Raw genomic sequence first — 13357 nt, 5'->3', positions numbered from 1 at the left:
ATTCGTCTCAGAATACTACTATTATTTTTGCTTTATTGTTCAGAAAGCCTTTCCTTATTATTCTTTTTCACAGTGCTTCTCCAGTTCTTTTGTTTGTTAATGCGTGTACTAGTACACACAGTAGACATCCTCTGTCCTTTCGGGTTTTTTGCATTTCTGTCCTTTCTATGGTAATTCTATGTGCATATTTTACACCTACCCATAGTCTACTGAGCAAAGTTGCTATTTGTCTTTACTTTGTTTTGCACAACATAATTTCAAGCATATATTTAGAGTCCACGACTTATGTGATTCTCCCTCTTCCAAATTTATGTCTTGTGTACACATTTATTGCAATCTATTTTGGACTGGTATAAATTCCTGGTGAATTTATTTGGCCATATTTTCTTGCCGAATATTATGATTTGTAGTATTCTTTTCTGGAGCAGTTTTATTGATTATTGTTAATAATTGTTACATGATTAGGTAAAAATCTTCCTGGATAAAAAAAGTGTTAAAATAATAATTTTAATGTGCTTGCAGATATATATGAAACATAAATATATATGAAAAAGTTGTTGAGTACAACTTATTATAGATTTGACTAGTGCTGAATCTATTCCAGTTATTCAGTTTGACTTATATTCTGTTCATTATGTTATTAACAGCACAGTCTGATGTCTACTCAGAAGTAAGACCTACTTAGTACGTCTGTATAGGATTGCAACCTAATTAGTTTTATAAAAGGATGTTTTTCCAAAAATGGAACCATTTATTATGGATGTTGCAAGTATGTAGTATTCTTTGATGGAGCAGTGGATTGATAGATGACCGACAGAATAGTTTGCAATGCTGATTTTTTAAATCTTGAAATGTCTTTTGGATTGTATGCAGATAAATATTTTCTCCTTGATCGTTGCTACCTTTCTAATTCATTGGCATCCTTTGTGTCATTACATTAGCCAAACCTCATTTAGCAAAAGACTGACATAGGAAGAAAGATTCACTTTATTTTTAAAGCCCTTCATTTTATTTGACCATGGCTGATGATGTTTGAAATGGCCAAGAGATAAAAAGTAGCAGTGATAGTCATGCTGTAGGGTTGCTAACAGGGCATGAAATAACATCTGGCCAATGGACACTGGAGGTCTGATTCTCCACTGTAGCAGCTGATTGAAATGTTCCTTTCCCAGGTTTGGCAGTTCATGTGGCATTCATGTCACACTGTCCCTGGGGAAACAAATCAAGCAATTGTGAAGTGATTCTGCTGAACGGAGGCTGCAAAGCTAACACTGTACAGCTCCACCTTTCATTCTTGATGTGAGTGTGTGCTTTTCAAGCTGTTTTTAAACTCAAGAATGAAAAACGGCTAGGTGGTTTGCTGGGAGAACAAAAAGCACGACATGGAGCTGCAACATGGAGCGGTAGAATAAGAAAGGGAAGTTTGCAAAGTACAGCACCCTTTACATTCAATTACATTTCGCCCTCCGACACACCGATAACGTAGTGAGAAGTAAAGTATGAGAGAAGGTTAACACCAGCTCTTTTTATTTCAAAAGTTTTAATTTCCTGTATCAGAAGCAAAAAGAACTGCACGTTTTACCAAAAGTCCGTGGTTTAGCTGTTTAGAGTATACACATGCTTATGATTTATATCACCTTAATCTTTGTACTCCAGTACACAGCAACAAAAACACCGTCACAGCTAATATTCCAGTAGCAATTACAGTCATACCTCGGGTTGAATATGCTTCATGTTGAGCGCATTTTAGTTGCGCTCCGCGGCAACCCGGAAGTAACGGAGCGCGTTACTTCCGGGTTTCGCCGCTCGCGCATGCGCAGACGCTCAAAATGACATCATGCACATGCGCAGAAGCAGTAAAAAGTGACGCGCACATGTGCAGACGTGCCATCACTAGTTACGTTTGCTTCTGGATGCGAACGGGGCTCCGGAACGGATCCCGTTCGCATCCCGAGGTACCACTGTGTAGTGTTTGCTCTGTGTACAACTGCCTTTTAGATGATAGATAGATAGATAGATAGATAGATAGATAGATAGATAGATAGATAGATGATAGATAGATATAGGTAGGTAGGTAGGTAGGTAGGTAGGTAGGTAGGTAGGTAGGTAGAGTGGGAGATAAAATGTCCAGCGCTATCATGTTAAATTCCTATGGTGTTAGATTTTTGCCAAACAGTTGCCCTGGTGTGAGCATATCCAGGCTTTACCTTCTTTTAATTTCTTTGGCTTGTTACTTCAAATGGTCATGCTCAGCAGACAGAGGAATAACAAGACAGAAAGTCTGCAACCCTTGCTATGTCTTGGTCATAGTTTATTTATCAAAGGTCAAGGGGAAAGTAATGCACTGGATCATGTTTATATGTCTCCTGTCACCACACTGCATGAGTGATTGTTGGGCAGAATAGTTTGCAGTAGTCGGCGGTATCCTTTAGTTAGCCAGTTGGAGAGGGCATTTTATGTTTAGTGCTAGCGTCAATTGAAGTTGTATGTGCTTCAATGAGCCCATGATGCACAGATCTAGGAACTTCACATTATTTTTTGCAGTACAAAATTAATCACTTTACTTTAGAAATCTACCTTGGCGATTAGGGCCTTCCAATAACTGGAGAGTTTGCAGTCAGCTATAATGTCTTAGCTTTATATTAGATGGTAGCAGCAGTAATAGAAACTTCAAGTGTAATACTTACTGCAGTATTGTTACATACAGTTCACTTTACCACAACTTTAGTGGACATTTAAAGGAAATTTTAAATGTGTACATGCCATTAAAGACCCCCAAAATTTAATATTGCTCCCAATTTCCTAGCATACCCATGTCTGTAGCTACTACATTCTTGAATATTTCAGCGTGAAAGGAATTTCAAAAGATTTCTGGAGTTGGCTGAATTATTCATTGCCAATTTAGCTCTTTGTTCTGTAAATGGAGCATTTGAACCAACTCTGATTTCTCCAGTTGCATTTGTTATTCATATTTGCTGACCAAGTAGTGTGAAATATTCTGGTCGATGGTTATTCAGAAAAATCCTCATTCTGACCATTCCAAGTGTGTGATAGTTTATAAAATCACCTCATATTGTTTCTACTCTGTGGCTGGATGGCTAGTGATTTTATAAAGAGCCTGGCGAATAATCAATAATTATGCCACTAAAATAGATAAAATAAGAATGAACAAAAAGGCAGCAATAAATTCTTAAGCTTATATGCTTAGAAATCCTGTAGAAATCTGGACAACTTAAGTACTTGAATCTGGGTATAAGACACAGCCTTGAGGTGTTCCCCCCATCCCCAATGTTCCACTTTATTTATTTTGATAAGTATGATATATAGCAAAATAGAAGGAAAACAATAAATTGAAGGGGAAATACATGTAAAATAATTGTTTTCGCTAGTGGTTGGAAACAAGCTCATAGAACTCAAATAATTTTTGTATAGGAACTCAAGTGCACACATGAAGGTCTGTTGCCAACAAGATTTGCCCTATTCATTTCAATGAAGACAGCACATTTCTTTTGAAGGGTTTTATGACCTGGTTTACTCCATAGAAATGAGTGGAAGAGCTCATACATACCGTATGTTCCCATGTATAAGACTAGGTTTTCCCACTAAAAATAATGTCGAAAATTTGGGGGCATCTTATACACGGCTAGATCTCCCCCCATTTTCTTAAATGGGAGTCCCCCAAAATAGGGGCCGTCTTATACATGGGAACATGTAGACGGAAAAATACGGTATATAGTTTCCCTCAGCATTCGTATGGGCACAATCTTTTTGATTGGAGAGAGGTGTCTGTTTCTTGGCATAGTTGCGGGCCTGTATGGCATGTTTCCCAATCAAAGTAAGATACACTTTCATAATTTGGAATAGACTACCATTGAGCAATGATCAAAATACAGAATTTGCCAGCGTAAACACACACACATATATGAGATCAAACACCAACTTAACAAGCAAAACAAATCATCCAGTACTCTACACCTGTTGTAACAGGGTGGTCTTAACCATCCTCATAATTAACTGTTACCACCTTGACCAGCGGTTGTCATACTTTTGTGTGTGGATCGCTTGGAAACTACTGTGCTTCCCCGCAGACCACAGAAACCTTTACATGGATGGTCATCAAAGCCATTGCTTTATTATGAAAATCATGGGCCCTAAGCCAGGACCTTGTTAGCTGGTTGATTTTTAAATCCAGCCCTGGTCAAAACAGCCTCTTACAAGCCAGGGTTCACAAGCTGAGAGCCATTATCAGGGATGCATACTACCTCTCCCTTCTTCCTTTCCACTCAGGATTGAATTCTCCTTCCTTTGGCAAAAATAGCTTTGCTTTCGCTTACCTTAACAATCTGCCTTTCCTGCTGCAGCCCACACAACACCTTCTGCTCTACTCTGGAGTGTCCCTCAGCCCTCTGGAACAGATTTGAGGGGGCATGCAGGAAGCTTTAGTGGGAAGGGAGAATAGGCAAAAGTAACTTTCCCTTCTCCTATACTAATGGACTTCTCCGTTAGATCCAACATTGTTCCACAAGTTCTCCAACAGCCACGGCAAGTCATGTTTTTACCATTGCTCCATAATCATTTCTAAATAAGTAGAGGGAGTCTTTTGTCTTAAAGTGCAATCAGCAAGATTGCATTTGCATTGCTCATAAGTAAATCACATAAGTGAAATTACATTTCCTGAATCTAATTCTGCATCATAAAATGTTATGTTGTGCAGCTTGTTTCTTTCTCAGGCCTTGAGCTTCTTATATGTTGACAATTTTCTTTTACACTTGAGAATAAGCAGATACATACTCACTTTATTAGGCATAGAAACTGGCATTCTCTAGTGCGTGGCACCATCAGTCTTGCAACCCAACTACTGAAAGTGGAGACAAATTTAGAAAGCAGTTTTCATATATTCAAAAATCTCATGTGCTGTTGCATATGAAATGTTTGCTAATCTTATTTTCTCATTAGTGGCAGCTTCTGCTCAATAAGTAGTAAGGCTTTAACTTTGATTTGTGGATGTGTACAATGAAGCATTTCAGTATGTTTCACTCCCAACTGACTTGTGTTATAATTGCTAACTTTATGGCCATGTTTCGCTCTGCGTGTCTTTTACTGGTATAAAATTGAAGGTAAAACAATTTTTAAATTGAGTTTCTAAAACTAACCTTGAGGCAATTTTTTATCTTGACTATAATTCATTTTTGTAACTCATTGAAAAATAAATGATTTAACACAGGAAGAATAATTGTTGACCACATAAGTCAGTAAAACTGATGATAAATGGGAATGTCTCAGGTATTCCCTCTGAGAAAGTCTTAATTCATTAATTTTTTGAAGATGGAAGGATAGACACAGTGTACATAGATAACTTTCTGTGTGGTTGGCCACAAAACCTCTGCTTATTACATTATAGAAGCATTATATATTAATATAAAGAAGGCCCATTTTCTTCAAGGTCCCTTCTTACAATGCTGTTGACTTTTTATTTGTTTTGTTTAAACACTTTGAATGAGTCATAACAAAGGCATAGCAATGTTCATGGGCAACTATATTTTTGTTTTATGCTAAGGGGAAACAATTTCTGTGGAATTATTGCGGTAGTTCTGGAAGGAATGGTTAGCAACAATAATCAGTGCTCAAGGCCAAGCTATTTGAGAACCGCAAATGAAGAAAGGGTTATAAACATATCCTAAAAGCAGAGTAAGGGTATTTCAGAACCTTATTTCGGAAGTTTGCAATGAAGGGCTTTCTCAAACAGAATGCCAGGCTGTTGCTCTGTTGACAATGTTGTCTATTAAATTATTTTGAATTAATATTTTTGTTGTTGGGGCAAAAGTTGATTACTATTTTTTTTAATAAAAGAAGACTGTTAGTTGTTTAAAAAATATCATGCACAAAATTGCTTACAGTCACATTTTAGCAGATAAACAGATTTAGCTGCTCTTTCTATGCAGATACTGTATTGGTATCAGTGGCGTAGCGTGGGTTGTCAGCACCCGGGGCAAGGCAAGTAATTTGCGCCCCCTAACCCGTGGATTTGCGCCCCCTAACCCGTGGATTTGCCCCAACCCGAGATGTTGCGCCCGGTGCGGCCGGCCCCCCCTGCACCCCCCACGCTATGCCACTGATTGGTATTAGTTCAGATGTGGACTCTTTGGAAAATTAACTATGCTAACACTTTGCACCCAGAACCCACTGTTGGATTGTGGGTTCACTGACTCCATCATCAGATCTTTCTTATTATGCAAATGAATACGTAATTCAAACTAATGTGGAACTAGTTAAGAAATTTGTTTAGATTAACAGAAATGTTTCTGCCCTCCTAAAGTTCTTTGGGGGGGGGGGAGTATGTGATCCTGAAGCTCACAAGGAAAGAATATCTCATTATCCTTATCATTTTTCTTTTCCTGACTTAAAATTTGGTCATTGATCCAGTCAACAAAAAACATTTTCTCCTTGCTGCAGATGTTTTACATCTTCCTTTTACATTTATATACATTTCTGCCAAGGCATTCTAGAAGGTCAAAATAATAGATACAATGCAAAGGAGTAATGGGAAAGAATAGAATATATCATGCAAAGCAGTAAAGGGGGAAAATAGCAGAAACCAATCACATTCAAGTACCAGCTCTTGCTTAATGTTACATCATAGTTACATATTTACTAGTTTACATAATAGGTGCTGCTCTGCTATTCATTAGGATTCCTTATCCCTTAAGCCTGTTGCTTCAAAGTGAATACAGTATATTAAATGTTTTTGCCTAAAGCCAATCAAAATATAGTTTGATGAAGAGCTGTAGTCCAAAAAAAAGCTATTTAGGCATGCCCAAAGACTTATGTGTGCTCAGTGGGATTTTTGACTTCTCTTTCAACTATTTGACCCAACTGTATCACAAACATTTCAAAAGTTGCTTATACCATGTGGCTATTGGGGAAATTTATCCACTATCCAAAACTGTTTGCACATCTCTTTGAATTGTTCGCCAAGTAAAGATGGAGGCAATTGTAATTTGCCCGGCAAAAACCCACTCCAGTTTCAACTGGTGTTTTGGCTGCGGTTCTGTCTTTTGTGGAAAGAAAGCTTAATCATATAGCAGAGCAGCCGGCATGACTGGTACCTTCTGTGAAGCAGAGAAGTCGTTCTGTGATGGAATGAATATTGAATTGCATCTTATCCCTGGAGAGGGGGACGCCTTTAGGTTAGAAAATGAAACCTCTGCAAAGACACTACAGAAGCTCTCTATTGCACTGTATATTTTGCTTCTAGATGAAAAGGGAGCACAGCAGCTTTCTTATAGTACAAGTATGTGGTAAAGTTATCATCCTTCTGACCAAATATTTGGGGAAGTAAAAATTAGCTTCAATTTCAGAGTTATTCTGTGGAGAGCAGGAGCTCATTTTAGCAGTGCATTTTTCACACAGCACTGTTAAACTATGGAAATCATTTCCATAAGGTAGGTATAGCATGGCTACCAATGCCTTTACAAGAGGATTACACAAATGCTTGGAGGAAAAGGCTTTATAAGGCTACTAGCCATGATGGCTGCATTCTGTATCCATGCTTTTGAATGTCAGTTGCTGGGAGCCACAAGTAGAGCTGTCATTTGTGGACTTCCCATAGGCATCTGTTTGGCCAACCTTGATGCATAGACTTCATGCCTGGAGAAACTCTTTGATACAATGCAAACTTGAAATGAACATGACTTATATGTACTTGATTCTTAGCCCTGAATGTATGATTTCCAAAATTTGAACTTTGATTCAGTGCTTGCAAGATGATGTCACGGGAGCCCTTGTGATCTAGTAACTGAACATAGTGTTGGAATGGAATCAGTGACTTGAGCTTGAGATCCAGTCCAGTAATAGACAGTAGGTAGCCCATAAGGTAAAGGTAAAGGGACCCTGACCATTAGGTCCAGTCGTGGCCGACTCTGGGGTTGCGGCGCTCATCTCGCTTTATTGGCCGAGGGAGCTGGCGTACAGCTTCCGGGTCATGTGGCCAGCATGACTAAGCCGCTTCTGGCGAACCAGAGCAGCACATGGAAACGTCATTTACCTTCCCACCAGAGTGGTACCTATTAATCTACTTTGACGTGCTTTCGAACTGCTAGGTTGACAGGAGCAGGGACCGAGCAACGGGAGCTCACCCTGTCATGGGGATTTGAACTGCCAACCTTCTGATCGGCAAGTCCTAGGCTCTGTGGTTTAACCCACAGCACCACCCGCGTCCCTAGGTAGCCCATAGGTATCCCATAGGCTCGTGTAAATCACTGTCTCACTAAGAAAATACTTGCACATTATTTACCTATATTGTGTAACTTTGCTTTTCTGTGTAGGGGGAAAAACTATTTAACGCTCTGACCATTAGGAGTTAGTAGCTTATGTTTTAAATTATGTCCAGTGTTGAATTAGCATTTCTTTTTTATATAAACTGGATTACATTCTTTGATTTAACATACATTTCCAAACCTATCTTTTGCATTCCTAAGGAATACAAACTTTGTTTTATTTTAAAGGAATGGTGAAACCAAACATGTGACCTAACATCAAATTACACATTTCTACAGTAAAATCACAGGATACAAGTATCTGTGATTAAAGGTTACCTGTTAATGATAAATAACAATCATCATCTTCACATATTGTTGCCTTGTCACTGTGAAGAGATATTATTAATAATTTATACATAACTATTTAAGATACACATTACTACACAGTCCTTGTATATTGTGCCCTTGTTATAGCTTCACAAGTCTGGCAATAAGCCTGGGATTGCCAGCATTTTCCTGACAGACACTGTGTCATCAATTGCATGTCAGGTAGATATTCATCAGGTGCAGCTGTTCCTATCACAGACTCTTTTAGGTAGGGGAAAGTTGCACTGATCAAATTTCTGACTCTTATGCTATATGCTAGTCCTATACATAGAACTTCTGTCAGAAGAAGAAAAAATATCACCCAGGACCATCAAGAAGACATTCCACTTTGATTCAAGTCCATTTCTTCTGGCTCATGTTGGAACATATTTATGTCATTTATGAATATCTCCTGAATTTTTCACATATACTGGAAGCCACACAGGAATGATTGAATAACCAAAGACAAGGAAATGTTAGAATTGATATACAATTTCTGTTTACCACAGGGATAGTGTTTTCAGCAGTGTCTGCACAATGGAGATTATATCTGTTCCAGCTTCAGGTCCTCCTGCATGAAGTGTGCAGATGCTATTCTGAGTTAATTCTTAGCTGCCTCAGTTTAAATAATGGCCTGAGCAAGACCTTAGTACCTCATCAAGATTATGAATCCTTTCTGCTTTCCCTCTTTCGTATCATCAGTTCATTTGGAACTCTTGAGAACTGTGCCATCCACAAGTGCCATCCTATAACATAGTATATGAGGTTCAATTCATTATCCTGAGGTCTGAACCAATGCCATTTTATTTCTCTCATTAAGACACTGTTATTACTGTGGTCCTTGCCAAAAAGGTTAGGGTTAAGAGCTTGTCAGCATTACTCCTCTTGGAAGAAGATCTTCTTGCTGTAACGTTCAGATACTTAATTCAAATTGATAGAATTACACCATGGGTGGGCTTGTTCTTCTATTTTATAGAGTTTGAAGAACTTGGCTTTGACTTCAGGTTTAGTAGCTTGAAGAATCCTGCAAACGGGTTGGATATTTCAGAACACATCTTTGATCTGCATTAAGGGATTACTAGTTACCGTATTTTTCGCTCTATAAGACGCACCAGACCACAAGACGCACCTAGTTTTTGGAGGAGGAAAACGAGGGGAAAAAATATTCTGAATCCCAGAAGCCAGAACAGCAAGAGGGATTGCTGCGCAGTGAAAGCAGCAATCCCTCTTGCTGTTCTGGCTTCTGGGATAGCTGCGCAGCCTGCATTCGCTCCATAAGACGCCCACACATTTCCCCTTACTTTTTAGGAGGGAAAAAGTGAGTCTTATAGAGCAAAAAATACGGTATATAGCAGAGTCATTGCTATTGGATTTTCTTTCAAGCTATGCTGCTGATACACTGGGGAAGTAAGTTAACCTGTCAATTCCTGTAACCTGTCAATTCCTGTAACCTATTCCCTGATCAAAATTTTGGCAGGTTCTAGTTAATATCAACATCACTGGAATTCTTAGTTTAGGTTGGAATGCATCTTTAATATAAACTCTTCATTAAAGTGCCCCCTCTCTTTTCAGTGTAATGGCAGGGGACATTAACCAGGAGGATATTTTCCTTTCCTTTTATTTGTATACCAGGAAAAGCTTCTCTGTGTGTTGTCAGTCTGAATCGGGGCCGGGGCCAAAAATGTGCAAACCTATCACATATTTTACACATACATTTTTAGCAGGAAAAAGCTACAGACCCTTAAATGTATAGGGAATCACAAGGCGAGCTTACCAAATGAGAACCCAAAATGCACAGTAAAAGAAACATAAACCAGTAACCCCCACTCACAAACACATTTTAAAGGCCATTTAATGTTAATCCGCCCAAGGGCTGGTTGTGGAGAAACATTTTCGCCTAGCACCTAAAAATACGTATTGAAGGGGCCAGGCAAGCCTCCCTCGGGACAACCTTCCTGACAGAACTTCCTGACAGTAAGAGCTGTTCGACAGTGGAATTTGCTGCCAAGGAGTGTGGTGGAGTCTCCGTCTTTGGAGGTCTTTAAGCAGAGGCTTGACAACCATATGTCAGGAGTGCTCTGATGGTGTTTCCTGCTTGGCAGGGGGTTGGACTCGATGGCCCTTGTGGTCTATTCCAACTCTATGATTCTATGATTCTAATCTAACCTCCACAAATGGATACACCTGTTCTCCTGTTGCCATCCTGCAGACCTCTCATGGAGGAGGCACACAAAAAGGGCCTCAGATTATGATTGCAGGGTCTGTGTCCGTTCATTATGCACTCAGCTTCTGCCTCTAACGTATTCTGTCTCTCTCTCTCCCCATCTGTCCCATTATTCAGCCATTCTTATAGGGAAAAAGAAATTTCAAAATAGCAAATGTGTTTGGGAATGAGCTGGAGGAAGCTAGGGAAATATAGGGAACCAAAAATATAAGCAAAAGGGAGTGTCACAGGTCTGATGTATTTATTCAAACCTAACACAGAGACACAGACCTGAATGAGGTACTCTATAGCACTGAAAGCAGAAGTTCATTTTCTACTGAAGTGACATGAGGTCGATAAGATTGTAGCCATAAAGCACCAGATGTTTACTTTCTGGTGTTTTTTCTAGAAAATTAAAAGGGAAAAAATTACCCACTGTTATTACACAGGAAAGAAGGCACTAGATAAACATATGCTACGTTCATAATCACAGTTACACCTAGGTTGCCAGAATAGTCTCAGTAAGTGAATTTTGTCTGTGATAAATGCCTTATTAATTTATGAACGTTGTGGGGGAAATCCATTTAATTGTATGTTACTGTTCAGATTTGCTAAACGTTTATATAGGCCATATAATTATTCAGTCAACCCATTATTTTGGCTTTCTGCTTAACAATATATGCAAGAGTAAGCAAAATCTGTGATTATAGATAATACCTTTGCCATCTAAAAGGAGAAAGAGGCACAAAACCAAAACAAAATATAGATGTTATTTAAGAATTAATGGTTATGCCTTGCATTCTGGCAACAGGACAATAACTTACCTATTTGTCAACTATTTGTGTTGGATTAAGCCTGCAACCCTATCCCTTGGTATCAATAGCTGAGTGGTGGGGAGAACTGGGATGCAGCAAAGCGTCCTTTCCATTAAGAGAGGACCTGTTGGGCAATAGTCAGTGGAAAGCCCCCAAAATCTGACATTTCACAGTGGGGCAACAGAGGTTTTAGATCTGCTGGATCCAAAATCTTACAATCTTTCGGTCCTTCAGCCGTGCCAGTCATGAGCTGACCATGGGGGAGGACGAAGCCCCTGACTTCTGTCCTAGCCAGCAGGATCGTTCACTGCTCTGCCCCTCCGCAACCCCTCTTTAGGATTGCTCTTCCTGGTGAATAAAAGTTTTGCTGGATTAATAAGCCTTATATGATGAAATAGGTTTTCCCATTGCATGTATGAGTGAATGGCTCATGCTTCTAATTGCTTGATAATGTATTGTCAGTTGTTTTCATAAATATGGCCCTCTGAATTAAATTATGAAGGTCCACATTTCATTCTGGATTATTATTTTTTTAATACTTTCAAGGCTGGTAAGTTTGTGTATATCTTTTGAACTCAAAATGCTGTATATGATCAACAATTTGCTTGCTATCTGGTAAACACTGTAAAGCAGGGGCGTAGCGTGGGGGGTGCAGGGGGGGCCGGCCGCACCGGGCGCAACATCTGAGGGTTAGGGTTAGGGGGCGCAAATCCACGGGTTAGGGGGTGCAAATTACTTGCCTTGCCCCGGGTGCTGACAACCCACGCTACGCCACTGCTGTAAAGCACTTCATAACTAAATGATTAAGGCTACAATCCTTTAAATGCCTTCCTGGGAGTAAGTTCTATTGAATTAATGGGACTTCTGGGCATACTTGCATAGGATTTCACTCTAATATAGTACTGTTTAATAAGAGAAAAGTTGTACGATGCTGTGTACGGTACAGTATCTATGCTGTAAACTGACATTTACATTATAAAATAATTGGAACAATCTACCCGAACAGTTGGTGCAGAAAATTCATGCAGAGGATTTCCATAGGCCTGTTTCCTCCCTTCTTATCTATCTGTGTGCCCGTCGTGCACACAGACAGCATGATGGGACAGTAGGGAAATTGATAATACGAACATGCTGCCCTATATTGCCATCCAGTTATATCTTCTAGGATCATGGATTGGGTTGAGAGAGCTGGATGGGCATATGTGAAGAATATGCAGATATCCCATTCCATATAACATTCCATTGTGCCATCTACAACAAGGGCTTATGCATGTGCTTACTAGTTTAAAAGCAGGGTTCTGTAACCTGTGGAAATTCTGCACGCATATAAGCTGTACCTATATTTTGAATGAATTGCGCCCAATGTGTTCAACATGTGTAGCAAATATTAATTCTGATGGAATCTCTTTATGTTTGCTTTAGGGTCGACCCTATTCCATATGACACCCCGAAACCAGCAGGCCACACGCGGTTTGTCTGCATCTCAGACACACACTCCAGAACAGATGGAATCCAGATGCCTTATGGGGACATCTTGCTTCATACGGGCGATTTCACTGAGTTGGGGCTGCCTTCTGAGGTTAAGAAGTTTAATGACTGGTTAGGTAAGGAATTACTGCATTTTGGTGACCCCAATTAACCTTTGCGATCCAAGTGTCACTTACAGCCTCCTAATTGTGTTAAAGCTTTGAAGAACATTCACCCCTAGCCTTGTC

At 39.5% G+C, this 13357-nt stretch overlaps 1 protein-coding gene across 5 annotated transcripts in view; it reads left to right on the top strand.

The window, feature by feature from the left end:
• The window catches only part of MPPED2 (metallophosphoesterase domain containing 2), a 123804-nt gene that overhangs the window by 27350 nt on the left and 83097 nt on the right, over positions 1-13357 (top strand). For all 5 annotated transcript variants that reach the window (XM_028729645.2, XM_028729606.2, XM_028729635.2 and 2 more), the window contains one exon: positions 13065-13246. In XM_028729645.2, the coding sequence (XP_028585478.1) occupies positions 13159-13246 (88 nt within the window). In that variant the 5' untranslated portion in view covers positions 13065-13158. The remainder of the gene's footprint in view (positions 1-13064; positions 13247-13357) is intronic.

Source organism: Podarcis muralis, chromosome 1 (genome assembly GCF_964188315.1).
Source record: "Podarcis muralis chromosome 1, rPodMur119.hap1.1, whole genome shotgun sequence".
Classification (NCBI taxonomy): Eukaryota; Metazoa; Chordata; class Lepidosauria; order Squamata; family Lacertidae; genus Podarcis; species Podarcis muralis.
The sequence above is the reverse complement of the archived record's forward strand: the minus strand, read 5'-3'. Positions and strand labels throughout refer to the sequence as shown.